The sequence below is a fragment of the Gracilinanus agilis genome, chromosome 4 (genome assembly GCF_016433145.1).
Source record: "Gracilinanus agilis isolate LMUSP501 chromosome 4, AgileGrace, whole genome shotgun sequence".
NCBI classification, from domain to species: Eukaryota; Metazoa; Chordata; class Mammalia; order Didelphimorphia; family Didelphidae; genus Gracilinanus; species Gracilinanus agilis.
In genome coordinates, this window is record NC_058133.1 from 382,785,474 (window position 1) to 382,799,326 (window position 13,853).

General features: G+C 36.4%; 1 protein-coding gene across 3 annotated transcripts in view; it reads left to right on the top strand.

The window, feature by feature from the left end:
* The first annotated feature begins 763 nt into the window (after positions 1-763).
* Positions 764-13,853, top strand: part of RNF146 (ring finger protein 146) — a 21,701-nt gene continuing 8,611 nt past the window's right edge. Inside the window, exons 1-3 of one of the 3 annotated variants that reach the window (XM_044676938.1) lie at positions 764-809; positions 4,398-4,464; positions 10,181-10,326. In XM_044676938.1, coding sequence (XP_044532873.1) covers positions 10,325-10,326 — 2 coding nt within the window. In that variant the 5' untranslated portion in view covers positions 764-809; positions 4,398-4,464; positions 10,181-10,324. Of the gene's footprint in view, positions 810-1,981; positions 2,074-4,397; positions 4,465-10,180; positions 10,327-13,853 lie in introns of those variants that run through there. The other 2 variants (XM_044676937.1, XM_044676939.1) reach the window with 2 other exon arrangements.

Sequence of the window (13,853 nt, forward strand, 5' to 3'; positions counted from 1 at the left end):
GGGCCCCACAATAATCCTTTCTGTTGATTAAAAAATAAATGTCTCCAGTTTATCAAATAAGTCCCCAGTCCGAATCTCAAACATTTGCGGAGGTCAAGGAAAAAAATTGCTGGGCTGCATGCCTAAGAAGTGATCCAACTTCCCCCGCCTTGCCCCTTTTCCCTAGGCCAGTGTTTAAGCCAAGTACTCCACCGCTACCCTGGCTTGAGGCACAGCCCATAGATACGTTTCCAACCACTGACTACCGGATGGGCTCGCCAGACCTCCATCCCCACCCTGGTTCTCTGGGAGATGCAAGATGGCCCAGGGGATGGACGCCCCATCCCTAAAACATTGCTCTCGGCCTGCTGAAACGTAGAAACTAAACATTCAAACAGGGGGTTTAGAATTATTCAGGCAGCGAAAGGATAGTCTGACAGAGAGCAATGCTGGAGCGGGTTTCTGGGACTCGACTCAGAGCTAGGATGTCACGCAGGGGCAACAGCGACGACCGCAGCAAAGACACAGACCAGCTGGGCCATGGTCAGTTGTGGCCAGAGTGAGGCGAAGGATTAGGGGAACAAGAGGGGTGGGACCGAGAAAGAGGGGGGCAACGGGCACAGTAGGCACGCGAACTGCGCAACCGTCCTTTGGCTCCCTCACGGCCCCGCCTCTGACACGCCTTCTATCCCCTCCCCCTCCCCGGTTTCTCAGGCGCGCCGGCGCGCCGTGCGGTCACGTGACGTCTCCGCGCGTCCACAGGCTCCGCGCTGCGGGGTTGTTGGCCAGAGAGAAAAGACTGCGAAGTGGCCGCGGCTGTGGCCGGAAAGGTGGGAGCCGGGAAGAAGTCGGGGTGGCTCGCGGCGGGCGGGCTGTGACAAGAAGGGTTCGCGAGGAAAGTGGGAGGGAACTCCCAAGTGTCACCTCTTCCTTCCTTTCTTCCCTCCACCCCTTTCCGCACCCTTCCTTGTCCCGTTTGCCTCCGTGACGTGCCGGGATTCGGGCGCTCGAGGCCGGAGGGGGTCGGGTGGCTAGGGGCAAGGGGTTCGGGTGCGTAAGCCCGACGTCCCCACTGTGTCGCGGACCTTGGCCGGCCGACCGGCCGTGGGGAGGACGGGGATGGGGCTAGGCCGTCCCCGGCCCCTGGCTTCTTTTCTTCCTGCCTTAGACGTTTCCAAGGGCCAGAACCCGGCGGCGGCCGTGGTCGTGGCCTCTGTCTCGCCCCTGGCCGCCTCTTTAGACGTGGGGAAGACGCCGGCGGCGGCTGTCCCCGGTGCGAGAGGCGGAGCAGCGGCCATACTGCCCCACGGGGGGCACTGCAGCCGGGGCGGTGTAGGGCCTCAGCCTGGAAGGGCTTCTTGGCGGGGGTGGGGTGGGTGGTGATGGTGTTGTATGGGGCAGCCGCTAACTCACCCAGTCCCTGGGCTGCGGGTAACCTGGGGTTGGGGTAGGCGCGGTCAGAGGCTAGGGAAGGCCACCTTCCACTCCTTTCCTGCTCGAGGCTCGTTTTCGTCCCGGCCTTGAGTCCCTGTTATAATGACCAAGGCCCCAAATATGGTCCTGGGCGCGATCTTGTTATTGGTTTCGAAAACTAGTGCTAATATTTCCCTCCCCTCCGGTTTTTAATGCTTCTGCTGGTTCGGTGCTCTGCATCCATCCCGCGGGGGAGGACTGCTTGTCCGCCCACTTCCCTTTCCCGGTTAAATCTGGCCTTGCGGACTAGCAGACCTTTGTTTTGGTGGGAGTTGAAATAAGCAGCTGTTCAGTCTTTTAGAAATCTCCCGAAATGCAGAATTCTTACGGTGTTTCAAAATACAAGATGTATTTATGAAGCAGAGGCTTTTGCGAGATTCTTTGGTTTGCCGAATGCAGTCTCTGTGTGTGTGTGTCTCTCTCTTCTCTCTCCCCCTTCTCCCTCTCCTTCCCTCCCCCCTCTCTCTATCCCCCCCCCCCCATGTCTCTTACAAAAGAGTGTTGTTTTCTTCCATTATTGTAGCTTATTTTGTTCTCTGAAGGCTTCTGGAGAAAGACAGATAACAGATTTTGAGGGTGCGGGGAGATGGAAAACTCTTCATGGGTAAAATCTGAAGATGTGTAAGTTTTTTCACATACTGACAGAATTTGCAGACTAACGAAATGGATTTCTCATTCACTCACTTTTGTGTGATGGTGCTTCCTCCTAGGAGTCATTTGGCTTGGTTAAAGTGGTCCCTTAAGCCTTTTTTTTAGAAGTGCATACATGATACTTTTGCTTATCCTCACTATCTTCCATATATAATTGCCATTTCAAGGGCCAGGTATTTTTCTTCTACATTTGTGTGTATCCATTGTATCCATCTCTTTAAAAATAGAGCACTAAGATTGTGAAAAGTTGGCTCTTTATTTGGTCACTGAAACTAGAAGGCTAATGAAGATTGCTTTTAAATGGAATTATTGTCTTGGTAATAGCAGATGCATATATTTACCCAATTTTTTTTTTCCAATTTGTACCAAAAAACCCTGCAGAAAATAGCTGCTATGGGACTTGAAAAATAGGTCAACTAAGTAATTTGAAAAATAAGAATTTGGTGTTAATGGCACTCTAAAAATTAGGGAATTTTTAATTTTTCTATGCAAATGATATATTTGATTGTGGTGCTAAATCTAATACATGTTTTACTAGAGAATTTAGAATTGGCCAAAGTGAAATTGTGGACAATGTATGGAACATGGAATGATTTTTATCTCCTTTTATGTTTTTTATTGTCCCTGAGGTATTTGTTGGATGTTAATCAATTTCATAGGGTTGTGGTGGTCATATAAGACTTAACTCTTATAGAAAAATTGAACAGAGATAAGAGGGAGAATGGGAATATTTCTCCCCCCCTCCCCCATTTATGTGAGTCAACTAGAGGAGTATCGTATTTTCAATTGGAGTAATTAATTATGTATTTAATGTACTTCATATTTCTTGAAATGATGGAGGAATAATAGAACACAGGGTTTTGTATTTTTGCACTTAGTGTAAATTCTACAGCTATAATTTCGGTGCTTTCCTTCATATAAACTGAAACTCCTGACCCACTTCCCATAGGGAATGGCTTGAGTTGTAGTTCCATTAGTGGTAAGAGATTTTGCTGAGCCTTTTTTCTTGTTCCTGTTTATGACCCCAGTCTTTTTTTTTTTTTTTTTTTTTAAACAACTGGGTGGGTTAAGAGTAGTATATAAGAAAGATACTGGCTCATTAATATTGCCCCAAACAATCTAGCTTATTTATCATAGCATCACAGGTAAGAGATTTAGGTCTGGAAAGGTCTTGGGATTTATTCCAGCCCCCTCATTTACAGAAGAGGAGACAGGCCCCAAGAGATTAAATGACTTTAGAGTCACATTGACTGTGTATTACATTCCGATAACCTAGATCTACTTGGTAAATTCAAAGAAAAGTTGTTAAATGTTTATCTAGTCTGGGCCCTTAGAAATCTTAGAATTGTACAGCTAGAATGGAGCTTACAGATGATCTTGTGAAGTGTCATCTAGTCTGACCTTTTCATTTTACATTATGGGATTTAGAGTTGTTCCTCCTTATTTTACAGGTGATAGAACATTTAGAAGTTAAGCTGCTTGCCCAAAGTTACCTAGCTTTTTTTTTTTTTTTTGGCAAAGCCTTTCATATTTATAAAAATTGCAGATCATCAAATTGATTTCTTTTGTTTTAATAAAATGCATATGGGAAGAGTTTAAAATTTTATGAAATAGGATACAGCATTGACATTTTTAAGAGAGGATTTACATTTACACCCTTAATGTGTCCCCCTCATTAGAAAGATTAAGGTAAAGTATCAAACTTCAAAGGAAAAGTTCTTCTAGTTGTTTAAGTAGTGGCAGAAAAGAGTTGAAAAAACAGTTAATTGCAATTGGTTTTAACTCAAGGCTTCTGCTATAAAACATAATTTGTACTTTAGCAAATGTTAGTAAGCCAGTATTTTAGTAGATGATAGTAGAAGCTAAAAATGGAAACATTTATTAGGCCATTCATTTCCATCTAATAGAGGATGTGTTTCTCCTCAGAGACTAGAGAGAGAAATTTCAGGTTTACTTGCTAGCAAACACTAATTTTCTCTTTGCTTTTGCTAACCCCTATCTTAAAAAAATTAATCAATGTTAATTTCACCAGGTTAACTGAGGTTGAAATGCTTTTCCATAAAATTTGCTGAAGTTTAAAAAAAATTTAATCATTTGAAAAAAAATGTCTTTTCCATTAGAGAAATCAGAAGAAAACAAATTATATATTCAGTATTCATTTTTGATATTAAATTATTTTATATCTGTCCATTAACTAGTACCATTTTAAAAGATAAAAAGCAATCCTTTCTCTTATCAACACATTTAATTTTTTTTACAGAAATACCTTGATTTTTTTTTTTTTTTTTTTTTAGAGCTTCAATGGAAACGACAACATTGTCATCTTTAAGTTAACTGGTGATATAAAATCAATAATGCTAGGTAAGTAATATTTAATCTGAAGTGGTTCACTTAGTTATGATCCTGTATGTTTATGTGTGTGTAAATGATTTTTCCATTAAGTGTGAACTATTTGTTTTATTAAAGGCAGAGTCCATATATATATATTTTCATTGTTTTTCATTTTTTCGTAAAGACTCCATGTCAAGGAACAAAGGGATCTAATTTTAGTTTTCTCTCCTGTCAGCTTTCCTAATGATACTCTCTTTATGTAGATGCAGACAGGCACTAAAGGAAGAGAAAAGAATGGGGGGAAGGGGATGTCGTATATAGCCTACAGATTTCTAATTAGTCCCCTAATCAGAATACTGTTATAATAGTGTTATAATTGCTGCTTTTGTAATTAAATTTTGATTTTTAAAATAGCATTAATTGTAGAAATATTATTTAGTTTATATCAGATGACACTTCAAGTTCAAAAGTCCATCTCTCTCCTAAGATCCTTAGAGTATACTTAGATTATTTTAAGATCACCAAATTAATTTCTGTAGATCTGTGTTTTAACTCTTATTAGGTTTACTGTAGATGAATATATATGTGTGTGTGTTTGTATATTCAGTCTAAAGTAAAAAGAGATTATTTTTTCCCCTCATAGTCAGTAAAGATGGGGCTTTTGTTGATATATTGGTTGTCTGATTTAAATCATAGTGGCTTTACATTTTAGGCTTTACTCTCTTGGCTCTGCTAATTACTAACTTGTGACTTGAAGTAATTACTTGAATTCACTAGATTTTAGTTTTCTCATCTGTAAAATGTTGGACAAGATAGCTGATTGACTTCTTAATATAGATTGCTCCCTTGATATGTATTTAATTGGCCAATTTGGCAGTTGAAGTTAGGCAGACCTAAATCATTCACAGCCCATTTTATTAATCAGTTCATTTTTAAGGAGATGATATTTTTAAGTGTCTCAGTTTTCAGTTTTGAAATAGTTTGTGATATTAAGTTGCCTATACCACTGCAGTATGAAAGAAGGATCTTATATTTGATCTACAGAGGTCCTCTTTTCACTTATTCTGTTTTGCTGGATTTTGATTATATTTACCCTCTACTCTGTGATCCAAGGATGTGGATTTTGGAAAAACCACTATAACTCCAAGATTTGGAAATTCATGAGGAGATTGAAATATTCTTGGTAATACAGATTGTGAACTGTTTCAGGGATTTGGCAAGATCTTCATTTATGGTTTTGAATTTTTATGTGATTTTATTTATGTAGGGGAAATTCTGGTAGGAAAATTTCCTCTACCAATAGAAATTGGAAGTTTTTTGGAAACTTACATTTTTAGGGAATTACTTAAGGTATTAATAAAAGGTTAAATGATTTATCCAGGGTTATACAACCAGTGTGTGTCAGAGGCAGGACTTGAGCCCAGGTCTTCTTAACACTATGCCTTGACTTTTAGGTATAATCTTTAGATTTCTACAAAATATATTCAGATTGTTGAAAATGTATAGGAACAAAACCAAACTCTCTGTGACTGTTAAAATTGAGACGGGCCTAAATGATAGCCCTATGAAAGAAGAAAACAGTACACTAATCAGTGGATAGAAGTTATAAGATAAGTCTAGAATTTTCTCACTGAAATCTATATTGGAGAGATCAAATGAGGATTGTTAATACCTATCCTTTAGATTGTTGTGAAGACTAAAGGTGATAATATATGAAACTACTTTGCAAATCTTAAAGTGCTATTTCTGCCTCAGTAGGGGTTCTCTCAAACTGGTGATTTATGTAGGTAAATCACAGCCCCTTTGTTTTATAGAGCTTAAAAAGAGGACCTCCACTTACTACAATCTGTCTAAAAGTTTTTTTATCCTCATTCTCATGTGCTCTAACAAAGATATTTTATTCTTTTGTATAGTATGTGAGACAAAGTTACACATGTGATCTGTTTAGAAATATTGTGATCACAATACTCTTGCTAAATTAAGAACCCAAATTTGTGAGGCTCCTAAAGGATCCTCTAAAGAATGTTTAAAAAAATTTAAGAAATCCCTTTGATTCACGGAAATTTCATCTTTAGAAAATCTCAGTAAGCACCAATCACATGCTTAGTTTCAGTTGTCTCCAGAGATAACATGATTATTAACAACATTATATAAAGAAAGGAAAACCAGAAATAGTTAAGTAAATGAATAGAAGGTTCTTAGAAATAGAGTAATTAAGTAAAGAAGACGCTTGGAAATAAGTGCAAGGAAGGCATCTTTTGAAAAGAATACATTAAATTTAAACATTTGTCTTTTAATATAGCCTTCACAACTTGCTAGTTTCATATGATAAAAATGAAGTGTAAAAATTAAGTGCTAATATTATATCCTTTAAAATGTGCTGCTTTAAGAGGAAAATGTTAGACTGTACCTGATATAAATTCCTGGTGATGCAAATCATGATTTTAATTAGTAAAAAATGTGGTGGTGGTTTTTTTAAGGGTACTATTCTGAAGGTTCTTAAGCATATAAAAATAGGGATATGATTAATAACAAAAATTATACCTGAAGTGTTATGGTATTATTAATCTGTTATTAGGCAAGAACCATGTTTCCACATCAAGTTAGTTTTCAAACATTTTCCTTATATAATGCCTACTTCTTCTAAGTGACCCAATAACCCTTAGAATTTTATTAATTTACTAAACTTTTAACAAATTAATTCAACTTTACAGACCTCAAATACTATTTTTCTGTGATTCAGTAATGACCTTGAGGGGCTACTGATATATCTTTTGATATATAGAGTTGCTTGTCTGGGAATGGTTGATACTGTCACATTCTTTTCATTCTTGTCCTTTTTAAGTTTTTGGTACTACTATTATCACTTGTCCTTACTTGTCCCAGATCACATTCTTCTTCCCAGTTTCTAAGGTTTTGTTGATTTCCTACCAGCTAAGGAATCAGATAATTGTATTTTGGAATTTTGTGTAAAATAAGAGCAAATAGATAGCGAGAGATGGTTTGTGTAGGCTCTGCTATGAGTAAAGAGTCTGATTTTGGTATACATTTTTTTTTTATTTTTAACCCTTGTACTTTGGTGTATTGTCTCATAGGTGGAAGATTGGTAAGGGTGGACAATGGGGGTCAAGTGACTTGCCCAGGGTCACACAGCTGGGAAGTGGCTGAGGCTGGGTTTGAACCTAGGACCTCCCATCTCTAGGCCTGACTCTCACTCCACTAAGCTACCCAGCTGCCCCCTTTGGTATACATTTTGAAAGTTCTAGTTTGTTTGAGATCTGCTTTTGCTTGCAAGTTCTGATTAGTTGAAAGATTTCCAGATAAGTAACCTTTGCCTAAATAAGATATTGCTGTATTACTATTGTAATATATCGCCTAACTGATTTGTATGTTTGGTCTTATTCTTTTTCACTTGTTTTATTTTTAACCTTACCTTCTGTTTTAGAATTGATACTGAATATTGGTCCCAAGGCAAAAGAGCAGTAAAAACAATTGGGGTTAAGTGACTTGTCCAGGGTCACAGAACTAGGAAGTGTCCGAGGTTAAATTTGAACTCAGAACTTCCCCTGTCCAAGTCTGGTTCTCTATCTACTGAGTCAGTCCTCTTGCTGCCCAAGATTGGTCTTATTTTCTCTACTAAGTGACAGATACTGGTTTTTTAATGTATTCTTATAGCTGTCTCTTTGAGTTCCTAGTATAGTACACAATAGGTATTAAGTAATTTTTTTGAAATTAAAATAAATGAGGCTAATTCTTTGGAAGTTTGCTCTCTCAACCAGAAAGTAAAAATGAGACTTTTAAAAATTACGTTTTATCCTTTTTTTTTTTTTTTTTTTTTTTAGTCATCAGAAATCAACTTTTCCCTCCCTGTGCTCTCATTTCCCTAATTGAGAATGAAAGAAGAGAGGGGAATCCTATTACAACCCTGTATGGTTAAGCAAAACAATGTTTATATTGACCATGTCTAAAAAAAAAAAGAAAAAATATACATAAATATATGTATTTGTGTATATGTATTTCCATATACATATATATATCTCATTCTGTAAAACTGCGTTTGACAGTAGCTTGTTTTTATCATTAGTTGTCTGGAATCATGATTGATCTTTATACAGATCAGAGTTGCAAAGTCTTCGTGATATTGTGATCATTGTATAAATTATTCTGATTCTGTACATTCTGAATCAGTTCATACAGGTCACATTTTTCTGAAACTATCCCCATCATCATTTCTTATAGTACAATAAGTAGTATACCATCACATTTATGTGCCATATATAATATATTTAGCCATTCCCCTCAGATTCCAATTCAATACCTCATGAAGAGCTATAAATATTTTTCTACTTCCTTACAGTTTGTTTGACTAAGGACTAATCTTATTCAGGAAACTTTTTAAATTTAAGTTTTATTAATGCTTTTTAATATTATAATTATTCCCTCTTAACTTTGTGGGGAGCTCCCTCTCCTACTCCCCCTGAATCCTACCTCGTAACAAAAACATTTAAGCAAAACCAACAAACCGAAACATTTAATAGTGGATATACCATATTCCATACCTGAAGTCCTCTATCTCCTGAAAGGCAGGAATTGTTTTTCAGCATCATTTCTATGGGGCTGAGATTGGTCATTGCAATCAGAATTTGACCTTCTTTTAGTGGATTTCTGTCTGTTTATGCTAGTAATGGTAGCTGCTTATATCGTTCTGGTTCTGCTTGCTTTGCTTTATAATCATTTCATTGGTGTCTTTCTGTGTTTTCCTGAGTCCCTCATTTGTGAGTATGTATACACACCCATATTTTTTAAGCACAATAACATATTAAATTCATATGCCATAGTTTTTCTAGCCTTTCCCCATTTGATGAACACCCATTTTGTTGCTAGGTTTTGCTATCAACAAAAGTACCCATACAGATATATATTTTTTCTGCCTTTGACATCCTCTCATAGTGAATGCTTAGTAGTAAAATTCCTATGTGAAAGGCCATGAACAGTTTAGTCACACTTCTTAATTTCAATTTCTATTCCAGAGTTGGACCAATTCACACCTCCACTAACAGTGTATCAGCATGCCTGTCATCTCATATCTTTCAACATCTATTCCATCTTTTTTCTTCTTTGTCAATTTGACAAAACCTCAAGAGTTTTAATTTTTATTTCCAGTTATTAATGTATTATAATGAACTTTTATATGGTTTTTGAAAGCTAACAGTTTTCTTGAAATCTATTCATAGCTTTCTATCACTTAAATGTTGGAGAATGGTTTGGTCTTTTGTGCCCAATTCCCTACTTATCCCTGGTTCTTCTCAGAGATAACTGATGCCAAGATTTTTTTCCCTTGTTTGGCACATTTTCTTATTTTATTTGTACCAATTTTTGTCATGCAAAAACTTTTAAATTTTACATATTTGAAATCTTTGACTTTTTTTTTAATCCTTTGTTTGCCTAATGATTTTCTTGGTAGATAGGGTTGTCTTGAAGTACCCTCCATCAATTTTAATTTTTAAATGATTTGTCTGCGTTTTATATTTAGATTACTTAGCCACTTGGAATTTAGTTTTTCAAATGTAAATATAATATTTACAGCCAGTTTTAGAAAGGAACTTATGTGGTTTTTGTTACTTTTAACAATTTATTATTTTTAAGGCATAACTTTTTCCTGCTTTTGTTTGTGTTTTGGGGAGTATTCCATTCTGTAAATGATCTCCTGACATATTTCTCTAATTTTAATTTTTATTTCCTTTAGTTCACAGAGTCATTAATACAAGTAGGGACTCCCTTTGCAACACAAAGAATCAACCACTAGTGAGGAAAAAAAACTCTAACTTTACTAACTGTCTGTGAAGATGATGTTTTATTATAACAGACATCAGTGGGATCTATAATAGAAATGTAAGTATAACATCATTTTTTGTCCAAAGCTATTAATACTGAATTTGCATAAATATAATAACAGGTATAGGAACTGGATGTATTTCTAAATTTATATACCATGAGAAACAGCTTTATTCTTAAGATTTATATTTGAGAAGTTTAAAGGCTTAAATATTTTGTTAATGTTAAATTTTGGAAATAGTGTCCTATTCAAGGTAGGTGGTAGTTTTATTATTCATTTATAGAGAAGGTATAATTGGGGCCAGGAATTTGCCAGTAACTATAACTATATAACTATAACCCTAGAATTGAAAGTGATCTCAAGGTCAACTAATTTAGTTAACTCTATTGATCCAGATAGAAATAGGCTCTATAATTTCTCTTAAATTGTTCTTATTTTAATTGATGCTTTTGTTTGGGGAAAGTTGGGAGGAGGTGTCTGTTTTACAATAAAAAGGTTAGTCATTAACCGTTGTGTGAATGAATTTAACTGTTGCAATACTATAACTTTTGGATTTGCTAGCTTGCTTAGTGACATATTGTAGCCTTTGAATTTGTGCTGTCAATGATATCCTATCTTCTCAGTTTGGTTTGACTCATAAGTGTGTTCCTTTGCATTTGGAAGAGATATGTCACCAAGAGACTTTGTATTTGAGATAACAATTGAGTGCCTGTGATTTATCTATACTGATTCTCTTGTAGAAACAAAGTGCATTTGAGTTTTACACAAATGTAATCAGTATTCTTGATCATTTACTAAGGATGAAGTGTCAAAAGAAGGGGACTTGGGTTAGAGCTTTGGGATATGCCCATGGTTGGGATAGGATGTGGATAATAATCCAGTAAAGGGAACTTCAGAATATCATCAATCCTATAGAAGGAGAACCAAGATAGAATAGTGACATGAAAACCTAGAGAGAAAAGGAAGGTCAAGAAGAATGAGTATGACAAAATTGTCATTAGATTTATCAGTGAAGATATGATTAGTAACTGGAGAGAAAGCAGCATTTGAGTGATGACAGAAGTCAGATTGCAAGGGACTAGGATGTGAGAAAAGAGTATGTGGTGACTTCTTTCTTAGGATTTAGACATCAGATTTGGAGCTGGACCTGTAGTCCAACCCCTTCGTTTTCCAGATGAGGAAACAGGTGGAGTGATTTGCTTAAGGTCACATAAGAAGTAAGGAGAAGAGCTAGAATTTTAATTCAGGTTCTCTGATTCCAAATCTAGCATTCATAGTACCTTGAGAAATACAGGAAGGGTTTTTGAAGATGGGGGAAACCTAGGTATTATTTGTAGGCATCAGCCATATATACACGCATTCACATATATTTCTAAGATGACATAAGCCAATGTACCTTCATATTTCAAAAATTGTTAAGTTACTAAACCATGAAAAAAATTGTAGGAATAATTAGTAATGATAATGGAGTTAGACATAGATTTGTTTTATATCTGTTAATCTGAGCTTTATTGTAAACATAAAAACAAATTTATTCTTGCTTACAGTAGTGCAATGAATTATTTCAGAGGGATATTTTTATTTATGCTACCATGAAGTTGTTTTCTCCCTCCTATCTATTTTAATCGAGTCATGAAAGAATTACTTAAAAAATAATCAGTGGATTTCTTGAGTTAAATCTTAACAATTATTGGAAATAAATTTTAGATTTGCTTAGCTATACCAGCTAGGGCAAAGCAGTATGATGGATTATTAAAATGACCAATGACAAAAATATCTGACTTTAAAATGGTTTTGTTCATTATATCTAAAGAAGGATTTGCTTAATATTGGGAATTTGACACCATTAACTTCTCATTATCTCTGCCAGTAGAAGAGAGTACGGACATAGATAATGCCAAAGCTATTTATATTTGACTTAGTCATTTACTGCATGGTAGATAATGCCAAAGTTATTTATATTTGACTTTACTCTTATTGCAGCAAGTAGCCTTTCTAATCCTAATTCCTTGTTGATACCGAGTGCAGCCCATAATTTAGAATTTGCTATGCACAACAGTCATTTGTCAATCTTCATCCTTTATGATTTTTCTTCAGTAATTGACACTGTCCATTGCTTTCTCTTCTCTTGTTTTTTTTTTTTTTAAATTTGTCACTGATCTTTTTCTTTTTGACCACTTCTTAAATCTACTTTCATGGATTATTATCTATATCCTGTTCCCTATTTGTAGATTATTCTCCCAAGCCTTTGTCCTAGACTGTCTTTATGTACTCTCTCACTTGGTCACATCATATGCTCCCATGTATATAATTATCAAGTTTATGTAGCTAACTCCAAAATTCATGGATAGCCCAATTCTTCATTTCAATCCGTCATAATCAGCTGTCTGTTAGGTATTTTAAATGTCATTTAGGAATATAATAAAGGGGGGCAGCTGGGTAGCTCAGTGGTTTGAGAGCCAGGCCTAGTGACAGGATGTCTTAGGTTCAAATCTGGCCTCAGATGCTTCCTAGCTATGTGACCATGGGCAAGCCACCTAACCCCCATTGCCTAGCTCTTACTACTCTTCTGCCTTGGAACCAATACATAGTATTGATTCTAAGGTAAAGGTTTTTAAAAAAAAAGGCGGGGGGGAGTATAAAAAGTCTAGCATGCCTAAACATGGAATTCACCCCTCTCTCTGTCACTCAACCTTTGTTACAACTTTACCATTCCCTCAAAGGCATCTCAGTCTTTTCAGTCTTCCAGATTTGTAGCCTCAGTGGCATACTCAACTCCTTTCTCTCATATCACATATCTAATCGGTTGTTAGATTTTGTTGATTGTACCTTTATAACAGGGGTCGGCAACATATGGCTCTTTCTGCAGGAGCCATGAAGTCAATTTTTTTTCAGGCACTATTACAGGAGCACACTGTGAGCACTGTACGGCTCTCACGAAATTACATTTTAAAAAATGTGGCGTTTATGGCTCTCACGGCCAAAAAGGTTGCCGACCCCTGCTTTATAACATTTCCTCCATCCATCCTTGTCTTTCCACTCACATTACTAATACCCTAATTCATGTTCTATGTACCTCAGGTAAGACTTGAATTAGCCACCCTAAAGTTTTCCTTTCTTAAGTGAATCCTCTCTAATTCATCCTCTATAGAGTTTCTAAAATTATTTTCACTAAAAAAAAAAAAAAAAACCAGGTAGTAGGGGCCAGCTAGGTAGCTTGAGAGCTAGGCTTAGAGACAGGAAGTCCTAAGTTCATATCTAGCCTAAGATACTTCTTAGCTGTGTGACCCTGGGCAAATCACTTAGCCCCAGTTGCCTAACCTTTACCACTCTTAACAATACACAGTATTGATTCTAAGATGGAAGGTAAAGGTTTTAAAAAAAAAAAAAGCAGAGAAGGAAAAACTAAATAAGATATAGATGGTAATAGATAACAAAATAATAATAATAGTGATGGATCTGAATTTTCCCCTCAGAACTAGATAAATCTGACCAAAAAAATAAATAAGAATAAAATTAAGGTGATGAATAGAACCTTAGATAATATAAATAAAATATATATATATATATATATATATATATA